Source organism: Mesoplodon densirostris, chromosome 11 (assembly GCF_025265405.1).
Source record: "Mesoplodon densirostris isolate mMesDen1 chromosome 11, mMesDen1 primary haplotype, whole genome shotgun sequence".
Lineage (NCBI taxonomy): Eukaryota > Metazoa > Chordata > Mammalia > Artiodactyla > Ziphiidae > Mesoplodon > Mesoplodon densirostris.
The window spans coordinates 45162444-45190239 of NC_082671.1; the positions used below are offsets into that span (position 1 = coordinate 45162444).

Sequence of the window (27796 nt, forward strand, 5' to 3'; positions counted from 1 at the left end):
GTTGGCCGCTTGTGGCTTCTAGTTCGGGGCTGAGTTAAACAAAGAGGCGGAGTTTGGTGACGAGCTTCCGCCAGGTTGCGTAGCAGCGGTGGGCGGGGCAAGGGATCCGTCCCACACCGCGAAGAGTGGTCGGAACCGTCTCTCGTCTTCTTCCCCTTCCCCTTCCCCTCCCAGGAAAGCTTGGGACCCGGCACCCGGGCTATCCCTTGGCCGCTGCGGCCTCAGCTCCAGCCAGGCCTGGGTACGGAGAGTCCAGACCGCTTCCAGGGCGGTGCGTACGGCGCCTGCGCGAGCTCCCACCTAAAAGAGGGTGTGGGAGGGGAGGGGGCAAGGTCCCAGGGGGGTTGGGGTGGGGGTTCGAGCTATTGGAGGTCAGGAGGAGAGATGGGAGTAAAGATGAAAAATGGAGGAAGGGAGCAGTAATAGGGAGGAGTCTAGAGGTGATAAAGGGGCGCTGATGGGTGGGTTGTTGGGGAGGTCCATTGGAGTGGGGGAGCCTTAAGAAGTGCGGGAGGGGGCCTGGGCTGGCTGGAGGACGGGGGTGGGGCGAATTGGGGGAACAACGTGGTGTTTAAATGGGCAATGATTGACGGGCCGGAAGGGGAGGCAGGGAACATACTGGGGGTCAGTGTGGGCAGGGGCGGCGGAACCTGAACCCCCGCCCTCGAAGCGCTATAGCTTGGCTCCTCTCCCATGCCTTGTCTTTGACAGCCTTGTCTTCCTCCTCCATTCCTTACCCCTCTCCCTCCCACCCCTCCATGAAGGAATCTCACATTCCTTACATCCCTGCCCTGGATTGCCAGTCCCTCTTCACACACTTCACACACCGGAAAGCCTTCTCCAAACCAGAACGCAGAGGAAATTGAGGATTGGGAAGGAGGGGACCGGAGAAGGAGCAGAAAGCTGAGAGGGGTGAGGGTGTTTTGCCTGAGGGCCTGACAGACATCTCCATTCAGAAACTGACTTCATTCTACGTAGTAGCAAGTGTGGCTGTTAGAGACCACTGAATCACTGTTCTTGGGGACTGGGCTGTGGTAGTGATAGTCTAATCCCTTCCTATACAGGTGGTTTTAGTCTGACAATAGAGCAAGAAGCTGATAATGTTGCAGGCTGATAGTTGTCCCCAGATAGGAATGGTAGGGAATCTGAGTGATGCAATAATGTTACTGCCCTGTGTGTCCAGCCGACTTTGTGGCTGTGCCTGGTTCCCAGTAATGGGAAAGAAAGAACAGGCTTCTTTCAAGCATTTCCTCATGGGCCCTCAGTACTCTAAATTTATTTTGCAGTCTTTTACTACAAATACCTTACCTATGAATAGCGGTATTCAGTATGCTTTCACATTTATTATGTCATTTGATTTTCCTGGACAATATGTAAGGTAGATAAGGCAGTTATCATTTTCCCTACTTGACAGGTGAAGAAATAGAAAATTACAGAAGGGATACATGGCTTGTTAAAAGTCATACAGTTGGTAGAGCTGAGACCAGAACTCAAGTCTCCTGACTCCTGGTCCTCCTCTCAGTTGAAAAATCCTGTTTTGTTCTGGTCAAGGGAGCAGTGAAGGAGGATTGGTTTTCCCAGGCTAGATAACTGTTTGCTTTCTGAGTCTGAAACTTGTCACTGGAAGACTGAACATAGCCAACAGCACTGGCTCCTGGAAGCATTTCTTTCTTTCTTTCTTTTTTTTTTTTTTTTTGCGGTACGCAGGCCTCTCACTGCTGTGGCCTCTCCCGTTGCGGAGCACAGGCTCCGGACGCGCAGGCTCAGCGGCCATGGCTCACGGGCCCAGCCGCTCCGCTGCATGTGGGATCTTCCCGGACCGGGGCACGAACCCGTGTGCCCTGCATCGACAGGCGGACTCTCAACCACTGCGCCACCAGGGAAGCCCCTGGAAGCATTTCTTGAGGTGCAGGTGCAGGTGCTTGTGCCAGGCTGTTGCTGTTGTCAAAATGGAAGAAGCATTATACCCTCCTCTGTATTATGGACGGGAGAGACAGATCAACTTCCCCCCACCTCCAACTACAGGGAAGAGAAAGTGGATCTGGCCTTGCACTTTTATCTTCTGATTAGTTTTAAAATACCACACTAATGTGTTATGGCTGATGAACATAGTAAACTAATGAGCACGTATAGTATACCAGACTCAGGATGAAATGGTCTCTGTTTTATGACTAAAAATCGTCATCCTTTCTAACATAGCCGTTAACATTGATAGATGTGAAGGTGAGGAAAGGAATTTGAATAGTTTCTATTCTGCTTCTGAAGCCTTGTCTCCCTCTACGTAGTCTCATCCTTTTAGTAATGAGAGTCTGGTCAGCTTAATCATACTGCTACCTCTACTCTTTCCAGTTTCCTACCCTAGAATAATTTCCTGATTCACTGCCTCTTCATTTTTTTTTTAAAAAGCCTGATCCCCTCAGGAATATTTCTGGACTTGGAAGTAGAATTGCACCTGTACCAACATTCTTGAGCATCTTCTTCTGGAACAGTATTTTCCAAGTGGAGAGTAGGACAGAATTCTTTTTATATGAAATAATTTATGTGAAAGCACTCTGGAAACATTAAAGCAGCATACTGTGCGTGTAAGCTGTCATGGCTCTCTGCATTGTATAGCCACAGATTTAGACTCATTGACATTACTTTTCGTTGTATGCACTGAATAAAAGAACCTCTTTCTATCTCAAACAGCTCTGCTTCGCTACCTTTTTTCTTGTCCATTTCTCTCCCCCTCTCTGCTACGTTTGAATCACCTGGTCCGCGTGTGTGATTCCTTAGCTGATGATCTCACTCCTTAGAGGGTAGCCTGGAAACCTGTAGTTCTTAGTGGAGTTGTCTCGTCCTCCTCAACCAACCACCAGATCCCAGTCTGTCTAGTTTCACTGCCAAGTGCAGGTAGTTCTCCTGACTCACCTTTTTCTTCCTTGTTCCTATTAATAGAGTGCTCCTGATTGTGACATCACATCCATCCCCTTGGCAATGGAGCTTGTCCCTAGGAAGGAAGACTCAGTCGGAGAATAGCCAACAAGATGGGTTACTGGGAACGTCTCCTGAGTGGCACTGAGTGGAAGCATCAGGGGGTTGGAGCCTTGTGAACAGGGAACCTGCCCCCAACACTTGGAAGGTAAAGAGCCTTGATTCAGAATCCCATTCTGGGCTAGAACCCTCTTCTCTGCCAATTTGGGTTCCTTCTGCTCTTGAAAACCTGATTCTCAAAACTCTTTTATGCATAAAACTTTCTGTGATTAATCCACATCAATCTGTTCTTCTTTACATACATATGTCTTAAATGAACTATTAACTTTTGTTTGTTGGTAAATTGCTTAGTAAATTTTACTCTTTTTATGTGTTTTATATCCTGCGTACTCAGCCATTGGGCTCAAGCCTGCACCTTAGTTTGAGGACAAGGATTGCGTTTTCCGTTTCTTTTACATGTCTGTACTGGCAAGGGGGCTGTGTATATAGGATGAAGATGAGGTTTGGGGTAACCACACAAATAGTGCTTGGTGCTGGTGACCAAGGGGGAGGTCCTTGCTGGTCTTTGAGGCCGGTAAGCCTCACTTTAGGTGTGAGAGTTGTTAGTTGGGAGTTCTGGAAGAATTGTGTGCCCTCTGGATTCTTTTTTAAATTGAACCAATTAAAACGTGCTGAAGAAGCCTAACTTTAAAAATCTCCTGTGCTAAATCTAGTCTGGATCACAGCATTCTGGAATTAAATGGAACTTTAGAGGCAATGAGGAATCTGAGTTCCTAAGAGCTCAGTTCTCTAAGAGGGGGAGTAACTTCACTCTAAGGATTCTACTGCTTAAATGAAAAAGACCACTTTTTTCACTTAGAAAATGAAGAGAGTTGCCAAAAGAGAGCAAGGCCAGACTTTGCTCTCATAAAACCAGGGCACCTTTTGTAATATAATTATCCCCTAATTTAGCCTATTCTTGTACTTATGTAGAATTTATGTAGTTTCGGATGTTTCATTTTATGTGGAGTAGAAGGAACTGAGGCCCAGAGAGGTTAAGTAACTTACCCAAGGTTACACATTGGTCGGTAGTATAGCTAGAACTAGGACTCAGGTTTCTAGATTCTCAACTCAGTTTTCTTTTTTTCCAGATCTGTTTCTTTATTGGGAGACAGGGAGATAAGATGAAATGTTTTAGGGACACCTGTGAGACACCCTCCACCAGCTACTTTCTTCACTAGGGTGAAGTTCCTAGGAGTCACCTGTTTCATTACACTGGGGCACGTTATGGGGCCCTTTTCCTATGTGTCTGGTGATTTGCAGTAATTGGGCTGAATCCTCAGCCCTCTGCATCTTTGCTGTATTTAGGGCATGGAGGAGAGAGAATTAGAAGGAGACGATAGCACATATACTTGGCTTTTACCTGTATGCTTTTGCCACGAATTGGTGACAGCATGCCCAGTTACTCTAAAATGGGTTGGAGTGGTTGCTGTAATGTTTCTCTTCATGTGTGTGTGTGTGTGTGTGTGTGTGTGTGTGAATGTGCATGGTTTGTACACCTGTACATGGGTTCAAGAAACCCTGAATAAGGGAGGATAAATGTTCAGGTTCTATTAGAAACAATCTGTTTGTGTTTTTTTTTTTAATTTATTTTATTTATTTATTTTTGGCTGCATTGGGTCTTTGTTGCAGCACGTGGGCTTTCTCTAGTTGCAGCGAGTGGGGGCTACTCTTCGTTGCAGTGCACGGGCTTCTCATTGCGGTGGCTTCTTTTGTTGGGGAGCACGGGCTCTAGGCACACGGGCTTCAGTAGTTGTGCCATGCGGGCTCAATAGTTGTGGCTTGTGGGCTCTAGAGCGCAGGCTCAGTAGTTGTGGCACATGGGCTTAGTTGCTCCGCGGCATGTGGGATCTTCCCGGACCAGGGCTGGAACCTGTGTCGCCTGCATTGGCAGGTGTATTCTTAACCACTCTACCACCAGGGAAGCCCAGAAACAATCTGTTTTGAATTCCTAGCTCTCTCTAGGGGTAGAACAGTGAAAACAAATGCAACAGTAAGTTAAAAGGGTATAGGAAGGGGTCTAATAAAGTTCTCGCATTTTTAAAATTAATGCTGACCAGGAATATAGAGAGACATCCCAGTGTAACAGTGAGGAAGTATAGCAACATAATTACCTGGTTTGGTTCTGGCCTGTTGGGAATGCAGTTTTCAATTCGGTTTCAGGATGTTCAAATCAAGGAAGTTGGCAGAACTCCTATAAGTCTAAAGGGACACCTCAGTGCTACTTTAGTTCAGCTCCCCAACTTGAGTAAAACCTTCCAAGGCCTTTTCCTATTCCATAACTCAAGGAGAAGATCTAGGAAACTGTGCTTCCAGTGGATGTGGTCACTGGCTGTGACTCTTGAGGTCCCCGTGGTTTCAGTTTTATTAAGGCTTCTGTCCTTAGGGCAGTGAGTGGTTGAGTTCTTGTACTGCATCCCCCTTGAAATGATAACGCACCCCAGTGACAGCCCTACAGCAGTGTTGAGAGTCCCCGAGAGTAGAAGGAATAGTCAAGGAGCCTAGCCTGTCAGCTTGACTGTCTACTTAGGGGCAAGACAAGATGAGGCAAGGAGCTAGATTCCAAGGTTGTGTATAACCACTTCAACATTTGTTTCCCATAGATGACAAATAGGAAATGCCCTAATCAGAATCGAAATCTAAATTTCCCCTTAATTCTCGAGGCCACACCTCTGAAAGGATATAGTTATAGGAGGGTAGATAAAACAGGAGCATCTCCAAGCAGATAAAGTGGAGGTTTCTATTTAGAAAGAACAATACCCAGCATCTTTGCAGAGTTTTGTAAACCTTGACTTTATGGTAGGAACTTTGCAACTCCTAAGCCTGGCTGGTGGCTTCCCACACCCTCTGGCCATCTCTGCACCAACTGAGGCTGTTTCTTTGGGGAAGTTCTCTGCTGTTTCTTTTGGCGATGTAGGATCCCCTGAAACCCCGTTATGATAACTCTCCAGAATTTGTATTCCTCCTTAAGATAACATTGTTAGCACTGTTATAAAATGAAAGCACAGTGAAGCACAATACAGGCTCTCAGCCTGCTTTCTGCATTGCCCCATAGCAACAAGGGAGAAAAGGGTATTGTTTTAACTTTTGACCCTTGCTCTAAAGTAACTGATTTTTAAAAATAATTAAATCTTGGGCTTCCCTGGTGGCGCAGTGGTTGAGAGTCCGCCTGCCGATGCAGGGGACGTGGGTTCGTGCCCCGGTCTGGGAGGATCCCACATGCCGCGGAGCGGCTGGGCCCGTGAGCCATGGCCGCTGAGCCTGCGCATCCGGAGCCTGTGCTCCGCAGCGGGAGAGGCCACAGCAGTGAGAGGCCCACGTACTGCAAAAAAAAAAATAATTAAATCTTGCAGAAATATATAACATAGATCAAAAGTATAATCTCAGGGCTTCCCTGGTGGCGCAGTGGTTGAGAGTCCGCCTGCCGATGCAGGGGACACGGGTTCGTGCCCCAGTCCGGGAAGATCCCACATGCCGCGGAGCGGCTGGGCCCGTGAGCCGTGGCCGCTGAGCCTGCGTGACCGGAGCCTGTGCTCCGCATCGGGAGAGGCCACAACAGTGAGAGGCCCGCATACCGCAAAAAAAAAAAAAAAAAGTATAATCTCAGCATCTAGATTTTTAAAATGTGTACACTACATATACCACTTTAAAAAAAATTTTTTATAAAAATGGGACCATACCATACAAAATGGGACCATACTATTTTTGCAACTTGCATTTTTCAGTTTGAGAGGCAGTTTAGCATTGCAGTTAAAGGCTTGAGCTCTGGGGCCAGTCTGCCAGGGTTGGAATCTGTCTCCACCACCTGTTAGCTGTATGATTTTGGAGAAGCTTTTTAACCTTTGTGCATCTGTTTCTCATCTGTAAAATGTGGATCATGGTAATGCCGACCTCACAGAGTAACTCATAGAGTTATTTTAATAATTAGTTGAGTTAATATACGAGAAATGCTTAGAATTGTGGCTAGCATATAGAAATAATAAATATTGATTTAATTATCATTTAATTGTATAAGTAAAACATGATCCCTGTTTAAAAAAAAATAAAAGAGAAGGAAAAACTAAGAAAGCAAAACTGTGAGGGATTTCCCTGGTGGCACAGTGGTTAAAAACCTGCCTGCCAACGAAATTGAGCTATTTGTAATGAGGTGGATAGACCTAGAGTCTGTCATACAGAGTGAAGTAAGTCAGAAAGAGAAAGACAAATACCGTATGCTAACACATATATATGGAATTTAAGAAAAAAAATGTCATGAAGAATCTAGGGGTAAGACAGGAATAAAGACACAGACCTACTAGAGAATGGACTTGAGGATATGGGGAGGGGGAAGGGTAAGCTGTGATAAAGCGAGAGAGAGTCATGGACATATGTACACTACCAAACGTAAGGTAGATAGCTAGTGAGAAGCAGCCGCATAGCACAGGGAGATCCGCTTGGTGCTTTGTGACTGCCTGGAGGGGTGGGATAGGGAGGGTGGGAGGGAGGGAGACCCAAGAGGGAAGAGATATGGGAACATATGTATATGTATAACTGATTCACCTTGTTATAAAGCAGAAACTAACACACCATTGTAAAGCAATTATACTCCAATAAAGATGTAAAAAAAAAAAAATTTTAAAAAAAGAACACCTGCCTGCCAATGCAGGGGACATGGGTTCAAGCCCCGGTGCAGGAAGATCCCACATGCCGCAGAGCAGCTAAGCCCGTGCGCCACAGCTACTGAAGCCCAAGTGCCTAGAGCCCGTGCCCGCGCTCTGCAACAAAGAATAGCCCCTGCTCACCACACCTAGAGAAAACCTGCGCACAGCAATGAAGACCCAATGCAGCCAAAAATAAATAAATAAAATTAAAAAAAACCAAAAAACAAACTGTGAGTGAAATTAAAGTACTGATAACACGGGGAATATAGCCAATATATTATTATAACTCTAAATGGAGTAGAACCTTTAAAAATTGTGAATCACTTTATTATACACCTGTCATTTATATAATATTGAACATCAACTATACTTCAATTTTTTTAAAGTATGGAGAAAAAAATAAAAATAAAAATAAAAAATAAAAGTACTGCGGCTTCCCTGGTGGCGCAGTGGTTGAGAGTCTGCCTGCCGATGCAGGGGACGCGGGTTCGTGCCCCTCTCCGGGAAGATCCCACGTGCTGCGGAGCGGCTGGGCCCGTGAGCCATGGCCTCAGCCTGCGTGTCCGGAGCCTGTGCTCCGCAACGGGAGAGGCCACAACAGTGAGAGGCCCGCGTACGGCAAAAATATAAATAAATAAATAAAATAAAAGTACTAAAATTTTACACTTAGAGACAGCTTCTCTAATATATATCCTCCTAGATGCTCTCCAATATAAGTGTGTACACACATAAAATTTTTTAACAAACATGGCCCTATAGTATATATAATATGTATAAATGTTATTTTACTTATATATAAATAATGAATAAATTTAAATAATCTAAATAAATATTAATAAAAACAAATATATCTAAGTTATATTAATGCTACATTGTATCCCATTTTATGGCTGTAAGGAATTATACTGGATATTTGTGTCATTTCTGTTTTTTTTTTTTTTGCTATTATAAACAATGTTTAGATAAACAACCTAGTATATTGTTTTGTACACTTGTGTAATTATTTCCTTAGGCTAAGTTACTGGAATTAGGATTGCTAGGTAAAAGGTAAAAAATATACTTTTTTAGGACATTGGTTTTTTGTTATGATTCACTTTGATTAACTTTTTCTTGCAAGAGTACATTTTTTCCAGACCTTGCTATAGTATATTACATGTTATATGTGTATGTTGTATATGTTATATGACATAAATGACATACATAGTATATGTGACATTGAGTATTTTGGACATGTTTTTTGATTTAATCTTAATATTGATACTTTCACAATTTAGGATAATTATAAATTTATTTCTTTATTTGAATATTGAGTACACACACAGAGAAAATCTTTTTCAAAGGTACAAAGGGATAACTGAGGAAATTAAAATTTTCTCCCTGTTCCTGTTCCTTAATGACCCTTCCTCAGAAGCAACCACTGTTGGCAGTTTCCTATGTATCCTTGTGGAGAGTTCCATGCATATGAAAGCATAGTCACATACATATTATTTTTGGCACATTTATGTGGCACATCATGGTGGCACATTTACATATGCTATTATATACCGTAGTTTTTTTCTCTTAGCAGTGTATCTTGGAAGACTTCATACCTGGTTCATTTTAAGGCAGCAATAATTTTTTTTTCCTCTGATTGATTTAATAGCTATTGTAGAGAAACCAGATTACAATTTGTTTATTTGAGGTAGATACTGTAAAGTTAGCAGTTCAATAGGTGAATTATGGATATTTGGTGATAGTTTTGCTATCATGTAGAGGCTGTCTCAGGTAGCACCTATTCTTGACTCTTTCTCTTGGGCCTTCCTTTCATCCCAACTCTGTGTGTTTGTCTCGACTATGAGAGTGGCGGTAGCTATCATCCAGAATAGCACTAGCCAGTGTCAGGTTGCATTAATTGAAGTAGAGAGGAAAGGTGGTAATAGTCCCATTGTGTTCATATTGGTCAGTCCACAGGTGAAGCTCTGGGTACCCTGTTTTAGAGGGACATAGGCATTCTAGAATGCCATGGGACATTTGAGTTTAGGCTAGATATTTCTCATCTGTGCTCCTGCTCCACCCTATCTTGACCTATCCCTGGACTGTCAAAGCACAGGGTGACTGTTGGGTACTGTGGAGAGGATTCCAGCCCTGGGATGTCAAACCAGATGGTCTCTTATGGTCCATTTTAACTCTCAATGCAAAAATAAGACTGTCTGAATCAAGTCAATAGGGAAAACTTCTGGGTGTGATCAAATTCTGTCATCTTTTATTCCTGAACTTCAAAAGTAAAAGCATTCCTATACTTTTTACTCTTAAGTAATTTCTAAATTAAAAAAAATATTTTTCCATATTTGTGGAAGACTGTTTAAAGTTCAATTATGACAAAAAAAAGTATGCTCAATAAAACGTTTGATAGTTAAAAATAGAAGAAAAACATTATTCTTAGTCCTACACCTAAATAAAACAATTGTTATTTTGATAATTCTTTCTGGTCTCTTTGTACATGGATTATTTATAAATATATATATATATTTTTTGTTGTTTTCTTTTCTTTTTTTTTTTTTTTTTTTGCGGTACGCGGGCCTCTCACTGCTGTGGCCTCTCCCATTGCGGAGCACAGGCTCCGGACGCGCAGGCTCAGCGGCCATGGCTCACGGGCCCAGCCGCTCCTCTGCATGTGGGATCTTCCCGGACCGGGGCACGAACCCGTGTCCCCTGCATCGGCAGGCGGACTCTCAACCACTGCACCACCAGGGAAGCCCAATATATACGTTTTTAAACAGATCTGTATTCAAATTTGTGTCCTACTTTTTTCATCTATTATTGTATCATGTTACTGTATATTCCTCATAAGCATCATTTAAAAATAGATATGCTATTCCATCAGATGGGCTTACATTACCATAATTAAGCATAACTATACCTTCACCGTTCACTTTAATGAATAAGTGATTATCTGATTTTTTAAAGTTTACGGGTGTGATTTTTGAAAAACTATCTGGACCTCTTTTGGTACCATCCTTTCTTTTTTCCTGCTTTAAGTGTGTCTCTCTTCCTGTTTAACATAGTTCCAGATCTCCTTCCTACCTTTTCCCCAGTGACCAGATTCTCTCCCATCTTTACTTGTCCTTCTTCACTAGTGCTTTCCCCTCAGTACATAAACATCCTCAAGCCTTTCTCATCATAAGGAAAAACACCCCTACACAACCCACTTCCTCAGCCTCCAGTGCTCCTCTAGCTGGTTCTCTCCCTTTTCCTTCCTTGGAAATCAAGCTTTCGACAGGGTTGTCTTCAGTCCCCATCTCTCTGTCTCACCTGTTCACTGTGAGCCCCTGCAGTCTGTCTTCCACTCCCAATGCCTCACTGAAACCGCTCGCCACCCAACTCCATGGAACCGCCTTCTGCTGTGGTGTCCACAGTCCCACATCCTGGCAGTTTTTGCTTTTTTTAATCTGACTTGTGTTTGCAGTTTTTGACACTTCTTTTCCCTCTAAGCATTCCACTTCCTTAGCTTTGGGGTGTGTGTGTGTGTGTGTGTGTGTGTGTGTGTGTGTGTGTGGTAAAAAACACATAACATAAAATTTACCACCTTAACCATTTTTAAGTATATAGTTCAGTAATGTTAAGTATATTCACATTGTTGTGAAACAGATCTCTGGAACTCTTTCATCTTGCAAAACTGAAACTCCACTCATGAAACAAGCATTCCCCTTTCCCTCCCCCTCCCTACACCCCAACTCCCTTAACTTTTGTGACCATCTTCTCTCCAGGATTTTCTCTTATCTCTGGCCAATCTTTCTCAGTCTTTTTTTGCAGGCTCCTTTTTGTCCCCCTTTTTAAATGTCACTGATAAAGTATTTTCATGCACTGTTGTTGGTAGTGTAAATTGAAAAGGCCTTTCCAGAGTATCGTATGGAAGTGTCTAGGAAAACAAATAGCAGGCACACCATTCAGTGCAGCAATTCCACCTCTCAGTGGAATCTGTCCTAGGAGAGATATTTGTTCTCGTGCTCCAAAAAATCTTGTTAAAAGGGGTGTTAATTGCAACATGATTTGTTTCAGGGGAGAAATTGGCAATCAGGCAAACTTCAGTCATGAGAGGGTAATGGCAGAATATGTTGTAATCAAGGCTTAGACTGGTGGATTGGAAATCCTTACCACTAGAATATGAACTACATGAGAGAAAGAACCTTATCTGTCTTACTCATACGTGAATATGTGGAACTTCCCTGGAGGTCCAGTGGTTAAGACTCCATGCTTCCACTGCAGGGGGCACGGGTTCGATCCCTGGGGAACTAAGATCCCCCATGCAGTGCAGCACAGCCGAAAAAAGAATCTGTATAGCAAAGAAAGGCAATTGAAAGAATGTTCACCAAGCAATGGATGGGGAGAGGAAGGTGGGAAGAGAGGCTATATTCTTTTTTTTTTTTAAATATAGATTTATTTATTTATTTTTGGCTGCCTTGGGTCTTCGTTGCTGCTCGTGGGCTTTCTCTAGTTGTGGTGAGCGGGGGCTAGTCTTCGTTGTGGTGCGCGGGCTTCTCATTGCAGTGGCTTCTCTTGTTGCAGAGCACGGGCTCTAGGTGTGCGGGCTTCAGCAGTTGTGACTCGCGGGCTCTAGAGCGCAGGCTCAGTAGTTGTGGCTCACAGGCTTAGTTGCTCCGCGGCATGTGGGATCTTCCTGGACCAGGGCTCAAACCCGTGTTCCCTGCATTGGCAGGCGGATTCTTAACCACTGCGCCACCAGGGAAATCCCCAGAGGCTGTATATTTTTTAAATGAAAATATAGTCATATATACTTGTGAAAAAAGAAAAACTAAAAAATAAAGCAAAGAGTCAGTGCTCCCCAGGGTTCTGTAGTCTTCAGACCAACCCTCATTTTCTGTTTTCATTCTGTATACTTTCCCTGTGTGGCCTCTGAAAACCTATCAGCTACTACCTTCAGGATTTCTACTTGGAATCTCAAACTCTACATGTCTAAAACTAGGATCATTATTTTTTTACCCCATCCAGATCTTTTTTTTTTTTTTTAATTCTTATATCGGTAAATAAGAATTCACCACTACTTATCCAAGGCAGAAACAAAAGAGTCATCTTTTTATTACTTCCTGAACCAATATAGATTCAGATTCCTTCTTTTTAAATTTTTATTTGTTTATGTTATTATTATTATTATTATTATTTTTTGGCCACGTTGCCTGGCTTGTGGGATCCTAGTTCCCTGACCAGGGATCGAACCCGGGCCCCCCCACAGTAGAAGCACAGAGTCCCAACCACTGGACTGCTTGATTCCTGATTCCTTCTCAGAAATGTCTTGGTTTGAGCCTTTATACTTTTCCTTAATCTGAATTTTTACAATAAACTCCTACAAAGGTCTCACTTTCTCTAATCTTCCCTACCCCCTATCTATACAGCTACCAGAATCTGCCAGTCTAAAACAGAAAGCTGATCATGTCAATTTCTTAAAAATCTTTCAGGTGTACACACACTTAAAGAATCTCCCCTACAACATTTATACTAATTACAAAGGAAAAAATAATAACTCTTACAGTAGAGAAAGCTGACAGACAGCACTTAACCAAAGGGTCAAAGTTAGTATCACCAGGAACAGTACAAATCAACATTATGTGCTCCTGATATGATGCATTGAGAACACAGTGCCACTTCCTTGGTATTTTTGCCCAAAATGAAACCTGAATTTAATAATGAGGAAGCATCAGACAAATCCAAATTGAGAGACATTCTCATATACCTGGTGTGTATTCTTAAAAATGTCAAATTTATGAAAGACAAAAAAGATTTAGTAACTTTTTCAGTTAAACAATTAAAGAAGCTTGACAATTCAGTGCATAACGTAATTCAGCATAATCTTGAATGTTCTTTTGATAAAGGAGATTATTGGGACAGTTGGAAAAATTGGAAAAAAGGTTTGTAAATATAGTATTACATCAATGTTAATTTCCTGATTTTCATAATCTTACTATCAATATATAAAATAATGTTCTTTTTAGGAAATACAGTACACAGTAAAGTTATTTAGGGTTAAAAGCATCAAGTCTACAGTTTACTCTTAAGCGGTTCAGAAAATTTTTGTCCATCTATCAATATATATATATATATATAGCAATGATAAAATAAATGTGGTTAAATGTTAACGTTTAAGGATTCTGTATGAAGGATATATGGGATCTTTGTAAGTCTGAAATTGTCAGGATAAAAAATTAAACCCTGTAAATTTATGTCAACAAAAATCCTTCAGGTGCTCCCATAGCTTTCAGATTAATTCTAATCCTAATGTCCTAGCGCCTTCATTACTCCTAATTTAAACCATCCCTCTCCAGACTTCTAATGCTGTATGCTGTCTCTTTGTTGCTGTTTGAGCCAGGATTCTTTTGGCTGTAAGATACAGAAGTGCAGGGACTTCCCCGCTGGTCCAGTGGTTAAGGCTCCGTGCGCCCAATGCAGGGGGCCTGGGTTCGATCCCCGGTCAAGGAACTAGATCCCGCGTGCCGCAACTGAGAGTCCGCATGCTGCAACCAAAAGATCCTGCATGCCGCAACTAAAGATAATGCACGTGGAAACGAAGATCCTGCTTGCCACAACTAAGACCCAGTGCAGCCAAATAAATAAATAAATAAATAATTTTTAAAAAGGTACAGAAGCCCAACTCAAAGCTTAAGCAAAAAGAGGATACACAGGGTGTCTCGCAGAAGCCAAAGATAGGAAGGCAACTGGGTCTTGGGAACAAACCAGTCACTCTGAAGCCTCAGGACTTTCCAGCTCTCATCCAGGCCTTTCTCACTGTGTCTGTTTCAGTCTTTTCTTTCCCTCTGTAGATTTGTCTTCCTCAGTCCACATGACAGGCAAAGAAAGACCAACTCATCTTTCTTGGTATCAAGCTCAAATTCTCAGAGATAGGATCCGTTGGCCCTGCTTGGGTTGCGTGCTCACCCTTGTCCCAGTCAGCTGCTGCCTAGGTTAAAGTCTCACAGTACTAGTGAGGCAGCTTCTCCTCGAGCCATGTGGATGAGAGAGAAAGGGAGTAGAATTCCTAAAGTGAACAACGCCATGGTCTGCACTACAGCTTCCAAAAGTGGAGGTCCACCGGACAGTGACACTGGACTGCTCTTGGCTCTCTTACCACTGTCCTCATTATTCAGTTCAGTGAGTTGCAACAAGGAGAATCACAAGGGACCTTAGTTCTGGGTTTCACATTTCACTTTATGATGTCTTTAATATTACCCTTCATGTACTCACTCTAATCCATTACTGTGGATGGATTATTCAAGGGAATGTTGGCATAGGAACAGAAGGTCAAAGGTCTGAGGAGATGGATATCCCTATTTTAGAGGAAGATAGCGAGACCAAGGTGGTTTAGAGTGACAATTTCAGAGGGATTGTTAGTAAGCCCAAGGCCCTGAACTTAGGCCCTAGAGATGGAGGAACAAGAATACAGAGAAATGGTGGTGATGGAGGTCAGTGTAATTGTAGCAGTGTCATTGGGTATCGTTGTTCCTATATAAAATGGGTAAAGAAAGATAAGTGGTTCCAAAGTGAGCCTTGTGATTTCTTGTCTCCACTAGCCTATATTAATCAGGATTTTTGTCAGTTTAAAGAGATAAAAACCCAGCTCAAACCAGCCTAAACATAATAGGGAGTTTACTGACTCATGTAACTTATGTTCAGAAAGTGATTGTGACTTCAGGCATGGCTGAATCCAGGCCCTCAAATGATTTCACCTGAATTTGATTTCTCAGCTCTGCTTTCTTCATTATGGCGTCAGTTTTTTGGTTTTTTTTTTTGGCCATGCTCTGTGACATGTGGGATTTTAGTTCCCCGACCAGGGATTGAACCCGTGCCCCCTGCAGTGGAAGCGCAGAGCCCTAACCACTGGACCACCAGGGAATTCCCAATTATGGCGTCATTCTGTAAGTAGGCTGTCCTCATTAATGGCAGAGATGGTCACTGACCACTCTGAATTGTACATCCTACCAGCTATGCAAACCCCGTGAGAGCTCCAATAGAAGTCCCAGGTATCTCTCTCACTGTCCTAGGTTGGGTCACATGTCCACTAGGAAACAGGTTCTGATTCCTGAAGGAAAATTGTGATGCTGTTTACAGAAAATGGGATGTTAGGTAGACAAAATACATGTCCACTGTACTCTGCTGGGAAGCTCCCAGTTAAAGCAACATTTAATCACACCAAACATTTTACTGTTTTGTAAAGAACTGTACTTGGTGCTAAATTGGATGTAGCACTTGAGTTCCTACTCTTAAGGAATTTTTAATCAAGTAGTAGAAATTAGATATGTACATAAATAGGGAATTCCCTGGGGGTCCAGTGGTTAGGACTCCGCACTTCCACTGCAGGCGGCATGGGTTGGATTCGTGGTTGGGGAACAAAGATGCCGTGTGGCTTGGCCAAAAAAAAAAAAAAAAGTATACCTAAATAATGGTTACTCTTGTGTATTGAGTGCCTAGTATGTGCCAGCAGGCATTGTGCTAAATGTTTTATATGTACTGTTTCTTTGAGGGCAACTCTGTGAGAGTCACTTCTATTGTTACTTATACCAATTTTATCTGTTTAAAAAGCCATGCAGGCTTAGGAAGTATACGTAGGCCTGCCCAAGGTCACACAGCTAATGAGTAGTAGAACCGGGCATCTAAATCCAGTCAGTCTTGACTCAGTCCAGTACTGTACTTTAGCTTGTACTTGACCTATCAAGGCCTCTCTGCATCCATCCCATTCCCCACCCTTTTATTTATTTATTTATAAATTTTATTTATTTATTTTTAATGTTTGGCGTGCCACGAAGCTTGTGGGATCTTAGTTCCCTGACCAAGGATCAAACCTGGGCCATTGCAGTGAAAGCGCGGAGTCCTAACCACTGGACTGCCAGGGGAATCCCCCACTCCCCACCTTTTTAAATTGAACAGCCTGATTCTAAATTCCTGAGAACTACATGATTGACTCAGCTCATTTTTTTCAGGACATCACAGCTGATGGCTGGTCTGCAGATTGTCTGCCCTTATATTAGGTGCCCATCCTTGCTCCAATTAGCCCACTGTCTGGATGTCCACAGGGGAGTTTCAGTTACTGTTCAGTGATGTCTTGTTGGGTTTGACCCTTAGGAGCCCAAAGAAGGGGCATGGCAGCCTCGCTGCTCTTTGAATCTTTGTTCTCCTGAACTGCCCTCCTATCACCACCACCTAAATTCATACTCTCACTACTTCTCTCCTGCCTAGATGTTCTTCCTGTCTCTAATCTCACCCCTGTTTACAGAGTGATTCTAAAAAAGAACTTTTATCACATCATTCCTTTTAAGTCTTTCAGTGGCTCCCCATAGCCTTCAGGGTAAAGTCCAAACTCCTTACATAAGACTTCTCATGGCCTGGCCCTTACTTTCCTTTCCAGCCTTGTATTTTGACACTCCCTCTCTTGCACCCTTCAGATCGAACTTTTTCTGAACCACTTACAGTTGCCTGAACTCATCATATCCCCTCTTACTTTTTCTCTTTAATATTTATTTTAATTAATTTATTTATTTTTGGCTACGTCGAGTCTTAGTTGCAGCACATGGACTCTTTAGTTGTGGCACGCAGGCTCCTCCTTGCAGCGTGCAGGCTTCTCTCTAGTTGTGGCGCGTGGGCTTCAGAGCACATGGGCTCTCTAGTCGTGGCACGTGGGCTCAGTAGTTGCGGCATGGGGTTATTTTCCCCAGGGCACTTGGGATCTTAGTTCCCCAACCAGGGATTGAACCTGCGTCCCCTGCATTGAAAGGCGGATTCCTAAGCACTGGACCGCCAGGGAAGTCCCCTTCTGGGCTCTTAAATGTGCTCTTTCATGTGCCTAAAACCCTGATGCCCCACCCTGCCCTGGCTCCCCCCGCCCCCACACACAACCTAGCTAACTTCTTGCTCATCCCACTGGTGTCCTGGAAAACTTCTCAGCCTCCCTCTCCTTTCGGCCTGGGTCAGGTATCCACATCTCTTGGCCTCATAGTGCCCTGTGCTCACCCTAAAAGCATTTATCACTTCATATTTTAAGTGTATGTTTATATAAAATCTTTTCCCGTTAGAATTAAATTTCTTGAGTCAGCTTCCCCCCCCCCACCGCCAAATGACTGTCACATAGTAAGCTCTCAGTAAATATTTATTGGACAAATGAACGAATCTTGGCAATGAGATCAAGTTGGCACATATCTGTAATCTTCTGAACTGGCCTCTTTTTCCTCTGTTGTTCATTCCAGGACCTGGGTTTCAGTGATGAGACATGGGGTATGATGTAACCCGTTTCCAGGGGGATGTTGACGAAGACCTTATCTGTCCTATTTGCAGTGGAGTCTTGGAGGAGCCAGTCCAGGTGAGTCGGTCTGATGGCAGGTTTGGTGGGGCAATAGATGGCAGTGGAGCTAGTACAAAATATTCAGGGACTTCCCTGGTGGTGCAGTGGTTAAGAATCCGCCTGCCAATGCAGGGGACACGGGTTTGATCCCTGGTCTGGGAAGATCCCACATGCTGCAGAACAACTAAGCCCGTGCTCCACAACTACTGAGCCTGCGCTCTGGAGCCCACGAGCCACGACTACTGAGCCCACATGCTGCAACTACTGAAGCCCACGTGCCTAGAGCCCGTGCTCCACAACAAGAGAAGCCACCGCAATGAGGAGCCCGTGCACACAACCAAGAGTAGCCCCTGCTGTCTGCAACTAGAGAAAGCCTGTGCACAGCAACGGAGACCCAACGCAGCCAAAATTAGATAAATAAATAAATTTTTATACATGAAAAGAAAAACATAATCGGAACATTTGGAAATTAAAAATATATATATTCATAGGAAATGGGGCCAGTGGGGAAGTCACTGTGTTCAGGCCCCCATTCCCCAACTCCCCGCACTCCTGACACACACAGAATAGAGGTTTGATGCAAAGGAGCAGTGGCAGCTACAAGAGGAATAGCGCCTTCCAGAGTCTGTCTAGAGGTGGACACCACAGAAGTACAGTGGTTCAGATTTTCTTCAGAGGTCACTATGAGACTTCTGTGCTGTAAAATGGTCAGCTATTTGTTTCTGTCCTCTTGACAGTAGTTTGGTAGCTGCTTTTTCTCTTCAGGGGCTCTGACTAGGTTCCATCTTCCTACCCATGACTGAACTTCTGGACTCTTCTAATAAGTTCTCTCTTCATTTTCATGATACAGTGTTTCAGGTAATCAGCCAGTCTTCCTGCAGGCCTGCCTACTGTTTAAAAAATAGGAAGTGGGGAAATTACTGGAAAAAAAAAAAAGTTTTTGATGCAGCCATGTACTCTGCATTTTGATATGAAAGCTGCCACCTTCACTAGGTCATTTCTCTACCAGCTTTGCCAGACCAGAGATAATTGTATCTTCCTGGGGCAAGTATGAGGAGAAGCTCATGATTACCAGGCAAGTATAATGAGTGAGATGAATTCTTAACCGTTGTATTCATGGGACACCATTCTGCATGGTCCTTATTGCCTATACTCTGTAAATACCAATTAATCCTCTGCCGCTCCTGGCTAGCTGGAGATAATCCCATTTTCCAAACCAGGACACCAGTCAGTGAGGTCGCATGACCCTTCCCCCACTCACTGCTAATATAACTCCCTGGGGCTCCCCTTGATTCTTGGAGTTTATTCTTACTCTCCAGTTTTCAACTACCCAAAGGAGAACAGATGCCTGAGCTGAATGAAAATCAGACTGCATTCCAGTGGCAGCTAGCCCTGGACCATTAGAAGCAGATTGGCTGGGTGTGGAACAAGCTCTCCTGGTGGTGTCAAGAGGTCATGGGGTATGTCAGTTCCCTCCCCACCCTGGCTGGGCCTTGTCTGTTTTCTAGCACTGTCATTTGAGGTGAGTCACATGTGGAGAAGTCAGTGGCAGTTGATGACTAAGGTAGAACCTCCCCCACCCCCGACTCAGGCTTTACCTTCTGAGGAGCAGGCCAGGTTCCAGACATATTTCCAAGGGTAGAAAGCCTCTGCTAGGGATGCTGATTTCCCTACATCATATTTATTTATTTTTTGAATAGATAATAAATTCATATGGTTCCGAAATCAAAACAGTATAAAAAGATGTATGGTGAAAATTCTTGCATCCATCTTTGTCCCAGTCCACCTAATCCCCCCATAGATAACCATTTTTACTAGTTTATTTGGTATCCTTCCAGTGTGTATGTGGGCAGATACAAGCAAGTATGAATGTATATGTATATTTGCCTACCTTTCTTACGCAAAAGGTACCGCATTCTGTATACTTCTGCAGGGGTGGCAGGTTTAGATAGGAAGGTCACAAAAGAGGTTCAGTTGAGCTGAGATCTGAATGATAAGGGGCCATTCTGGCAAAGGAGAGCAGCAAAAGCAAGAGACAGGAATGAGCAGGGTGTGGACAGGGAACAGAGAGAAAGCCAGAATGGCCTGAAGTCAGTCCTGGGAGCATGATGTGAGGTGAGGAGAGGCCAGAGGCACAGGGCCAGATCAAACAGAATTTTATAAATCCTGAGCAGGAGTTTGGATTTATTTTAAGTGTAATCGGAAACCATTGTAAAATTTTAAGCAGGCGAGGAATATGATCTAGTTTGCCTTTTTAAATGATCACAGCTGCTGAATGTAGGATGGATTATAAAGAGGCAAGGTAGAAGTAGGAAAACCAGTTAGAAGACATAATAATATAGATGAGAGATGATCTTTTGAACTGGGTTAGTGGCAGTACAGATGGGGAAAAGTAGACAAACAGGATTTTTTTTTGGAGAGAGGGCCTATAAGATTTTGAAAAGAATCAAATATTATGTCTTTAAGTGAAAAATAAAAATGTACTGACAGTTGGATTAATGATACTGAGAATGACTTCTTTCCTTATGAAGCCTTCCTGTGTTACAGTCTGTGGTGTCTGTGAGCATCTTGAAGGCAGAAACTGTCTTTTTTTATCTTTAGCACGTAGCAGAATGTTTGGGACATAATAAGTGCTCGAGTCATTCATCGATTCATCAACATCTAGTGAGTGCCTACTGTGTTTGTCCCATGCTGGAGGCCAGATTGTATCTCCACAGAGGCCAGAGAGTCCTTTCTCTTTGCATTATCAAGGAAGTAGGCTGAAATATGATCTTTATGAAACTGAAAAGAATGTGATTCTACAATGAAAAGAATGTGATTCTGTTTTGGAGGGTAGCCCTGGTCATTGGGGCTCAGGGCAACGCCTCAGGTTGGGCCTCATAAAATAAGAGCTTGGGGGAGTTCCCTGGTGGTCTAGTGGTTAAGGAATCAGCACTTCCACTGCTGTGGCTCGCGTTCAATCCCTGGTCGGGGAACTAATATCCCGCAAGCCACTTGGTGTGGCCAAAAAAAAAAATTTTTTTTGAACTTTTGCCAGTAAATCTCTGCCCCCGCCTCCTCTCTACTTATCCCTCAAGACCCATATCAAATTCTGTCCTGTCCATAAATACCTGCCCTGATTGACCTAGACTGGAAAGATCTCACCCTCCTCTGGATTTCTTTGGCAATTATTGAGTATGTAATCCAGTTGGCAATTAATAATTGACTATCGGGCTTCCCTGGTGGCGCAATGGTTGAGAATCCGCCTGCCGACGCAGGGGACACGGGTTCGTGCCCCGGTCCGGGAAGATCCCACATGCTGCGGAGCGGCTGGGCCCGTGAGCCATGGCCGCTGAGCCTGCGTGTCCGGAGCCTTGCTCCGCAACAGGAGAGGCCACAACAGTGAGAGGCCCGTGTACTGCAAAAAAAAAAAAAAAAAAAAAAAAAAATTGACTACCTTATGTCCTCTCTCTCATTGTCCTGGAATATTATTTATATCTCTTACTGTTATATAACTTTTTACTTGTTTGTCTTATGTCACAATCCATTTGGAATATTGGGCACAGGAAACATATCTGAAGCCTATCCCCCACAATGCCTTGCCCATAGTAGATGTATACTTTGCTGTGACCCCAGGGACCTCTGGTCCTAGAAGCTGCGCAGAGGCTTGATTGGCTTTGTGGAGTTAATCGTACCCAGGCTCTTGGCTCCTGCTAATTCTCTTGTGCCCCTTTTGCCCTGCTCTCCCTTCTAGGCGCCTCACTGCGAGCATGCTTTCTGCAACGCCTGCATCACCCAGTGGTTCTCTCAGCAGCAGACGTGTCCGGTGGACCGGAGTGTTGTGACGGTCGCCCACCTGCGCCCAGTACCTCGGATCATGCGGAACATGTTGTCAAAGCTGCAGATCGCCTGCGACAACGCTGTGTTTGGCTGCAGTGCTATTGTCCGGCTTGACAACCTCATGTCTCACCTCAGTGACTGTGAGCACAACCCAAAACGGCCTGTGACCTGTGAACAGGGCTGTGGGTAAGATTCCTGCTCTTCTTCTGCCCACACAGATAAGGGCCTTCCCGTTCATACCCCTGTCTCCCCTGCTCACTAGCTGAAGAGGTCTCCGGCAGGCAAGGAGTGTTCCTGGCCTCCCTGGCTCCCTGCTCCAAGATCTCACTTCCGTGCTGCTTTCCGAGCTGCGATCTTTTTGCTCTTGCTTGAATAAAAGAAGGGAGACAGCAATTCAGCAATCTCTGTGATACCACTAAAGACTGGTTTACCTTATTCCTCCCTTTCATCCAGTACTACTTTTCTCTTTGTCAGATTGACTGCTCTAATTTCCAGGCTTCTCATATTCCCTGTTGTCCTATTTTTTCTTTCTTTGGGGTGTGAAATATTTGATTAAATACTGATAGCTAGGGCTGTGAATCTAGGGCTTCTCAGAAGGAATGAGTGCACAGGCAGAATCTGTAGGAGGAAAGGAGAGCCACGTGGGAGATGAAACACTGTCTTAGAGAGGGAAAGAGGCCCAGAGGAAATAGACAGCAAAGGGACGAGGGGGAGCTGGGGAGAAGGAAATGAAGGCAATAAGCAAGAGGGCGCCTGAATGTTGGAAATGAATGAATGCTAGTCATTTCAGGTAGGAAAAAGCCCTCTCAGCAGTTATCTGCCTTTGCTCACATGTCCCATTAATGCTCCTATCCTGTTCTTTTCCCACCCTGGGTGGCAGCCTGGAGATGCCCAAAGATGAGCTGCCAAACCACAACTGCATTAAGCACCTGCGCTCAGTGGTACAGCAGCAGCAGACACGAATTGCAGAGCTGGAAAAGACCTCAGCAGAACACAAACACCAGCTGGCAGAGCAGGTAGGGCGCAGAGAACACAGGGCAGAACACGTCTTTCATATGCAGATATAACCTCACGCCTGTGTGTGGCAGGCGTGGATGTGAGCAGCAGATCTGTGCGTGCGCTTGAGAGCCTGGTCAGTGGATACTCTGCCTGTGCACAGCAGTGAATCAGGCTGGAGCCCTTCTTGCTTCCCTTCATCCCATCAGTGGCATTCATTTACTTAACATTTATCAAATGCCTTCCCTTGAAGGCACTATGCTAAGTAAGCACTGGGGATACAGCTGGGAATGATACAGTCGTATCCCTGTCTTCACGAAGCTTCCACTCTGGTGGTTCCTCAGATCTCTCCATTTCCCTCATTCTCAGACAAACTTTTGTCTCTTATCTACTGTCTGTCTTAGCCATTATCCCTTGTTCTCCTTCCCCCGACAGAAACGAGACATCCAGCTGCTCAAGGCGTACATGCGTGCAATTCGCAGTGTCAACCCCAACCTTCAGAGCCTGGAGGAGACGATTGAATACAACGAGATCCTAGAGTGAGTGTCACTCAGGACGTGGAATCATTCATCCCACGTCCTGGCACTGAGCCCTGGGGGGAGGGTAAGAAGAGGCCTGGGCTGGGGCCACTGCTTCTCAGATGTTGGGATGAAGAACAGGGCCAGAGCAGAAGGCGATAACCTTCAACCCTAGCAGAGGATCTCATATTCTTTTGGGTGGTTGGAAGGGAAAGCTTACCCAAGAGTTAGATGGGTACCCACATGTACAAAGCCCTGTATTAAAGGCTGTGGGAGTGCTAGGAAGACCAAAAAGAGAAGATATTGTCCCTGACTTCAGGGAGCTTACAGTTCAGAGAAGAAGAGAGTACAAATCCAGGAAAGTGATCTAAAATACAGCAAAAACAAGTGAAGTAAACAAGTGAAGTGTAAGATCCCTTTCAGTTCTGGAGTTCTGCATAGTTCATAGACTAAACTGAGTCAGTCTGTATAGTGCAAATAGTGCTGCGAGGGACACAGTATAGAGGAATAATTGCTTCATTCAGTACACATTTGTTGAGCACTTACTACATGCCAGGCACCATGTGCTAAGTATTGGGATTTTTAAGAAAAATAACAGGAACCCTACTCTCGTGGAGTTTAATCTGGTGATAACATGTGGTGACACTCGGATGGGACCAACTAGGGAAAGATCTGGAGTTTCTGAACTAATGACGGAAGGAAAGAAGGAGGAAGGAGTGCAGAGCAGGCAGTCGTTCCTATTAGGAGAAAAGCCAATGCAGAGAAAGGGGACGAGCTGGACTGACCACCTCCAACTCCTTCCCTCCACACAGGTGGGTGAACTCCCTGCAGCCAGCACGGGTGACCCGCTGGGGAGGGATGATCTCCACCCCAGATGCTGTACTCCAGGCTGTAATCAAGCGCTCCCTGGTGGAGAGTGGCTGTCCTGCGTCTATTGTCAACGAGCTGATCGAAAATGCCCATGAGCGTAGCTGGCCCCAGGGTCTGGCCACACTAGAGACAAGACAGATGAACCGGCGTTACTATGAGAACTACGTGGCCAAGCGCATCCCTGGCAAGCAGGCTGTTGTCGTGATGGCCTGTGAGAACCAGCACATGGGTGATGACATGGTGCAGGAGCCAGGGCTTGTCATGATATTTGCGCACGGCGTGGAAGAGATATAGGAGATCTCGATGGGCGATCTGGAAGAGATGAAAATCAGAAAATCCTGTCACTCCAGCAGCGGGGCCCTGAGTCCTCCCTACTTTCCTTAATACCGTGGCTAACGCTAGAGCCACACATCTCCCTGCTCTTCTGCCACTGAAGAGGGCCCCAGGGCACTCTACTCAGGCTTCCAGGTGGGAAACCCAGATTCCCTCCATTTGCCTAATTTCTTCCCCTAAAATGTCTGTATATTTTCCATCTGGTTGGGAAAGTCCCCACGTCTATATCTGTTTTCCTGCCTAGGGTCCCTGGTTCCAGATATTTTCAGAAAGCACAAAGATACTCATTTTCTCTAGAGGATCAGGATGGAGTGAGGCATCTCTAACTGTTCCCCTCCTCCAAAACCAGGGAATCCAGAGCAGGCAGGCCTATTGACTCTATAAACAGCATTTAGAGGGCGGCTCTGGGGAGCAGACATCCTAAAGAAATGGTAAGGATGGAACAAAACCCTAGAAATAATGAGGCCAGTAGGCCATCGCTGGTGGCCCCTAGGGGAAGACTGGACCTCTGTGCCAAGCAATACCCTGTTCAGCCCACCTTAAAGGTGTGGGCTCCCGCCGGGTCTGCAGGTGTGCAGGTGGGGATGCCGAAAACTTCCAGATGAGCTCTTCTTTCCTACACTTTCTCACGATTAGGGAATGACAGGGTTGGGGTGAGGGGTTAGTCCATTGGGGTGAATATGCTCAGCAGGAAGCAGCTCTCTGGCTTTTGCTGAAATTGGGTAGGCACTGCCTCTGGCACAGGCCATAATAGTTCCATAGACCCCTCTCTCTCAGCCCTGTGATTGTAACTAGTTATTTTGATAATTTTCTTTGGCCATTGTTTGTTTATATTTCACTCCCTCCCTCACAGTTTTTCTTTTTTAAGAATGGCCTGATGATGGCTACCCCACTTTTCCAGCCCTGCCACATTGTTGGCAATTTAATTTATTTACTTTTTTTTTTTTTTTAAGAAAGGAAAAAAAAAATTTACGAAACTTAAAACTTTTCTTTTGCTGTTCCTATTGTGGGGATTTTTGGATAGGGTGGGACAGGGATGGGGTCTGTTTTATATTTTTCCTTTTCAGCACAACCTTTGGCTTTAATATAGGAAAGGCTAAGGGAGTCCTTGGCTGAACTGAAGTCTGCCCCAATCCTCCATAACCCATCTGAGATGAGGAGCTTCCTCTATTCCAGTGATGGATGCGACAGTCCAGCGTCAATGACTGTGCCCTCTGGAGACCTTGGCTCCCAGCCCTTCTAGGGTCTCACTGTAAAAGTCTGGATGTCGAGTATTAATTTTGAAGAAATCCTGCCCGCCACTCCCCCCAACACCCGGTTTCCTTGGAGATACATACATAGCTGGGTTCTAAGCTTCGTCAGGCAAGATGGGATAGAAATGGTCTGAGTACAGGCTGTGCTCTCAACCCTTACCCCCTTAGGACTTCAGCTGCATTTCGGGATGCCCAGGGCATGCGTTAATCCCTGGGGTGACTAGCAGAGTAAGAGAAGGGGAGGGATAGCGGGTATGATTATCTTGGTATGCAGGTGGAAGTGGGGCTGGAGAGAGATGGCCATAAAGCTTCTCCTTTTGGAGCTTTTTTCCAGGCCAGCTTGCGGTAGGTCTGGGTAGCTGGGTCGTGGCTCCACTGGAACTGGGGGGAGGAGGGAATACAGCTTGAAGGGGTGGGTGAGGAACAGTCATATGTTCCAGCTCCAGGACATTGTGCTCAGGAATTTGAAAACGCTGCTATACTTAGTCTGGTTACTACATTTCTTCCACTCCCCTCTGCCCCTGCCTGCCTTACCCAGGCCCATACCCTCCTGTTGTCACCCTAAGATGGAGCCAGGAAGCTCAGTTAAGGCTTCCCTACCCTTTGCACTAGTGTCTCTGCAGGTTGCTAGCTGTGTTATATATGTGCTGTTCCATGGTGTTGACTGCACTAATAATAAATCTTTTACTCAACTCTCTCAATTCTTAATTCACATCTCTCCCCTCATGAAGGTTCTCCCCTGCTTTGGCCTTTCTCTCACCTTAATTCCCCTGACTTCTTCCTTGCTTTGTAACCTAATCTTGTCTTAGAACTAACCTCTGTTTTAGGAGGAGTTCTATCTGGGAGGAGTGTGCACCTCATATCTTCTTTGCCTTGTGTACCCTCCTATATCCTTCCCTCCTGACTCCTGTTCTGCACAGCTGAAGCACTCTCACCAGTCATCTGAATTGTGCTCTTTTCAGGGTTTACCTTTGCTCCAAATCCATGTCTTCCCTATGTGTTCTGGGATTTGGGGACATTTTCTATAGACGATATGCAAGTACTTTTCCCCCTTGTCCCACAAACACCTTTGCTTTGGAATCTGGGATTCCATTGCAGGCAGGGAAGCCTCCACCCCCAATGTCTCCTAACCAAGGAAGTACACAGGAGGAAAGGAACCTGGAATGACTGCACCTGCTGTGGTTGTCAAATCCTGATAAACCCTTTTGTAGGCATTTGCTGCCACCTTCTCCCTATCATGAGAAAAAAAATCTTCTTTTACCACAGTGTACCATATTATAAATTTGTTGAGCATTTATCGTGCACCTAACACAAATCTAATAGCACTCTAGATACTTTACTGGCGCCAAAAAAAAGCATAAGGACATTCCTGTGCCCACTGAATCTACTACACTTTCATACATACAAGGTCTGATGAGAAGATACTGATGAATGTATCACAGTATAGAGCACAACTGGCAATATGTGTACTCTAATGATACCAGTAGTGCTTTTGTTTGTTTAAGCTTCCTCAAAATTACTTTTAGAACCTGCTGCTCATTCTTTTGAATGTCATGAATGATGCCAAATCTTCCTTTTAAGGTAGATTTGGTTTTTTGGAAACAGTATTCATTGAATATCTATTCGGCAAGAACTCACTAGGGTGGGGCTGGTGGGGGGGGTGGTTCATGTAGCAAAATGGCACCTACCTTCAAAGAACTTACTCCCTAGTTGAGATGAGTGTATAAGAAGACACCATAAATGTGGGAAGTGGATCTTACCACAAGCAATATGTGAGCAGGGTGAAGATAAAGCCACTGATTCTGATAGGTTCCAGGAAAGACTTCTCCAAGAGGTGTATTTGTTTTAGATCAGAGGTTGGCAAACTACAGCTTGCATGCTGCTGCCTGATTTTGTGGAAAACGTTTTACTGGAACATAGCCATGCCCATTTGTGTTATGTATATTGTCTATGGCTGCTTTTAGATTACAGCAGTAGAGCTGAGTAGTTGCCATAGAACTATGGACCACAAAGCCTAAAATGTGCTATTTGGTC

General features: G+C 44.5%; 1 protein-coding gene across 3 annotated transcripts; it reads left to right on the forward strand.

Annotated features, from left to right (window-relative positions):
* The first annotated feature begins 45 nt into the window (after positions 1-45).
* RNF41 (ring finger protein 41) lies at positions 46-27302 on the forward strand. Of its 3 annotated transcripts, none has more exons than XM_060111833.1 (7): positions 46-271; positions 2938-3121; positions 17879-17991; positions 21707-21978; positions 22673-22808; positions 23224-23327; positions 24119-27301. In XM_060111833.1, exons 3-7 carry the CDS (start codon positions 17902-17904, stop codon positions 24468-24470), a joined length of 954 nt encoding a protein of 317 aa, XP_059967816.1. In that variant the 5' UTR covers positions 46-271; positions 2938-3121; positions 17879-17901; the 3' UTR covers positions 24471-27301. The 3 variants fall into 3 exon arrangements, with proteins under 3 accessions (XP_059967816.1, XP_059967817.1, XP_059967818.1); XM_060111834.1 differs by having other exon boundaries at positions 46-241; XM_060111835.1 differs by lacking the exons at positions 46-271; positions 2938-3121 and adding an exon at positions 19293-19433 and having other exon boundaries at positions 17904-17991; positions 24119-27302.
* Positions 27303-27796: the final 494 nt, after the last annotated feature.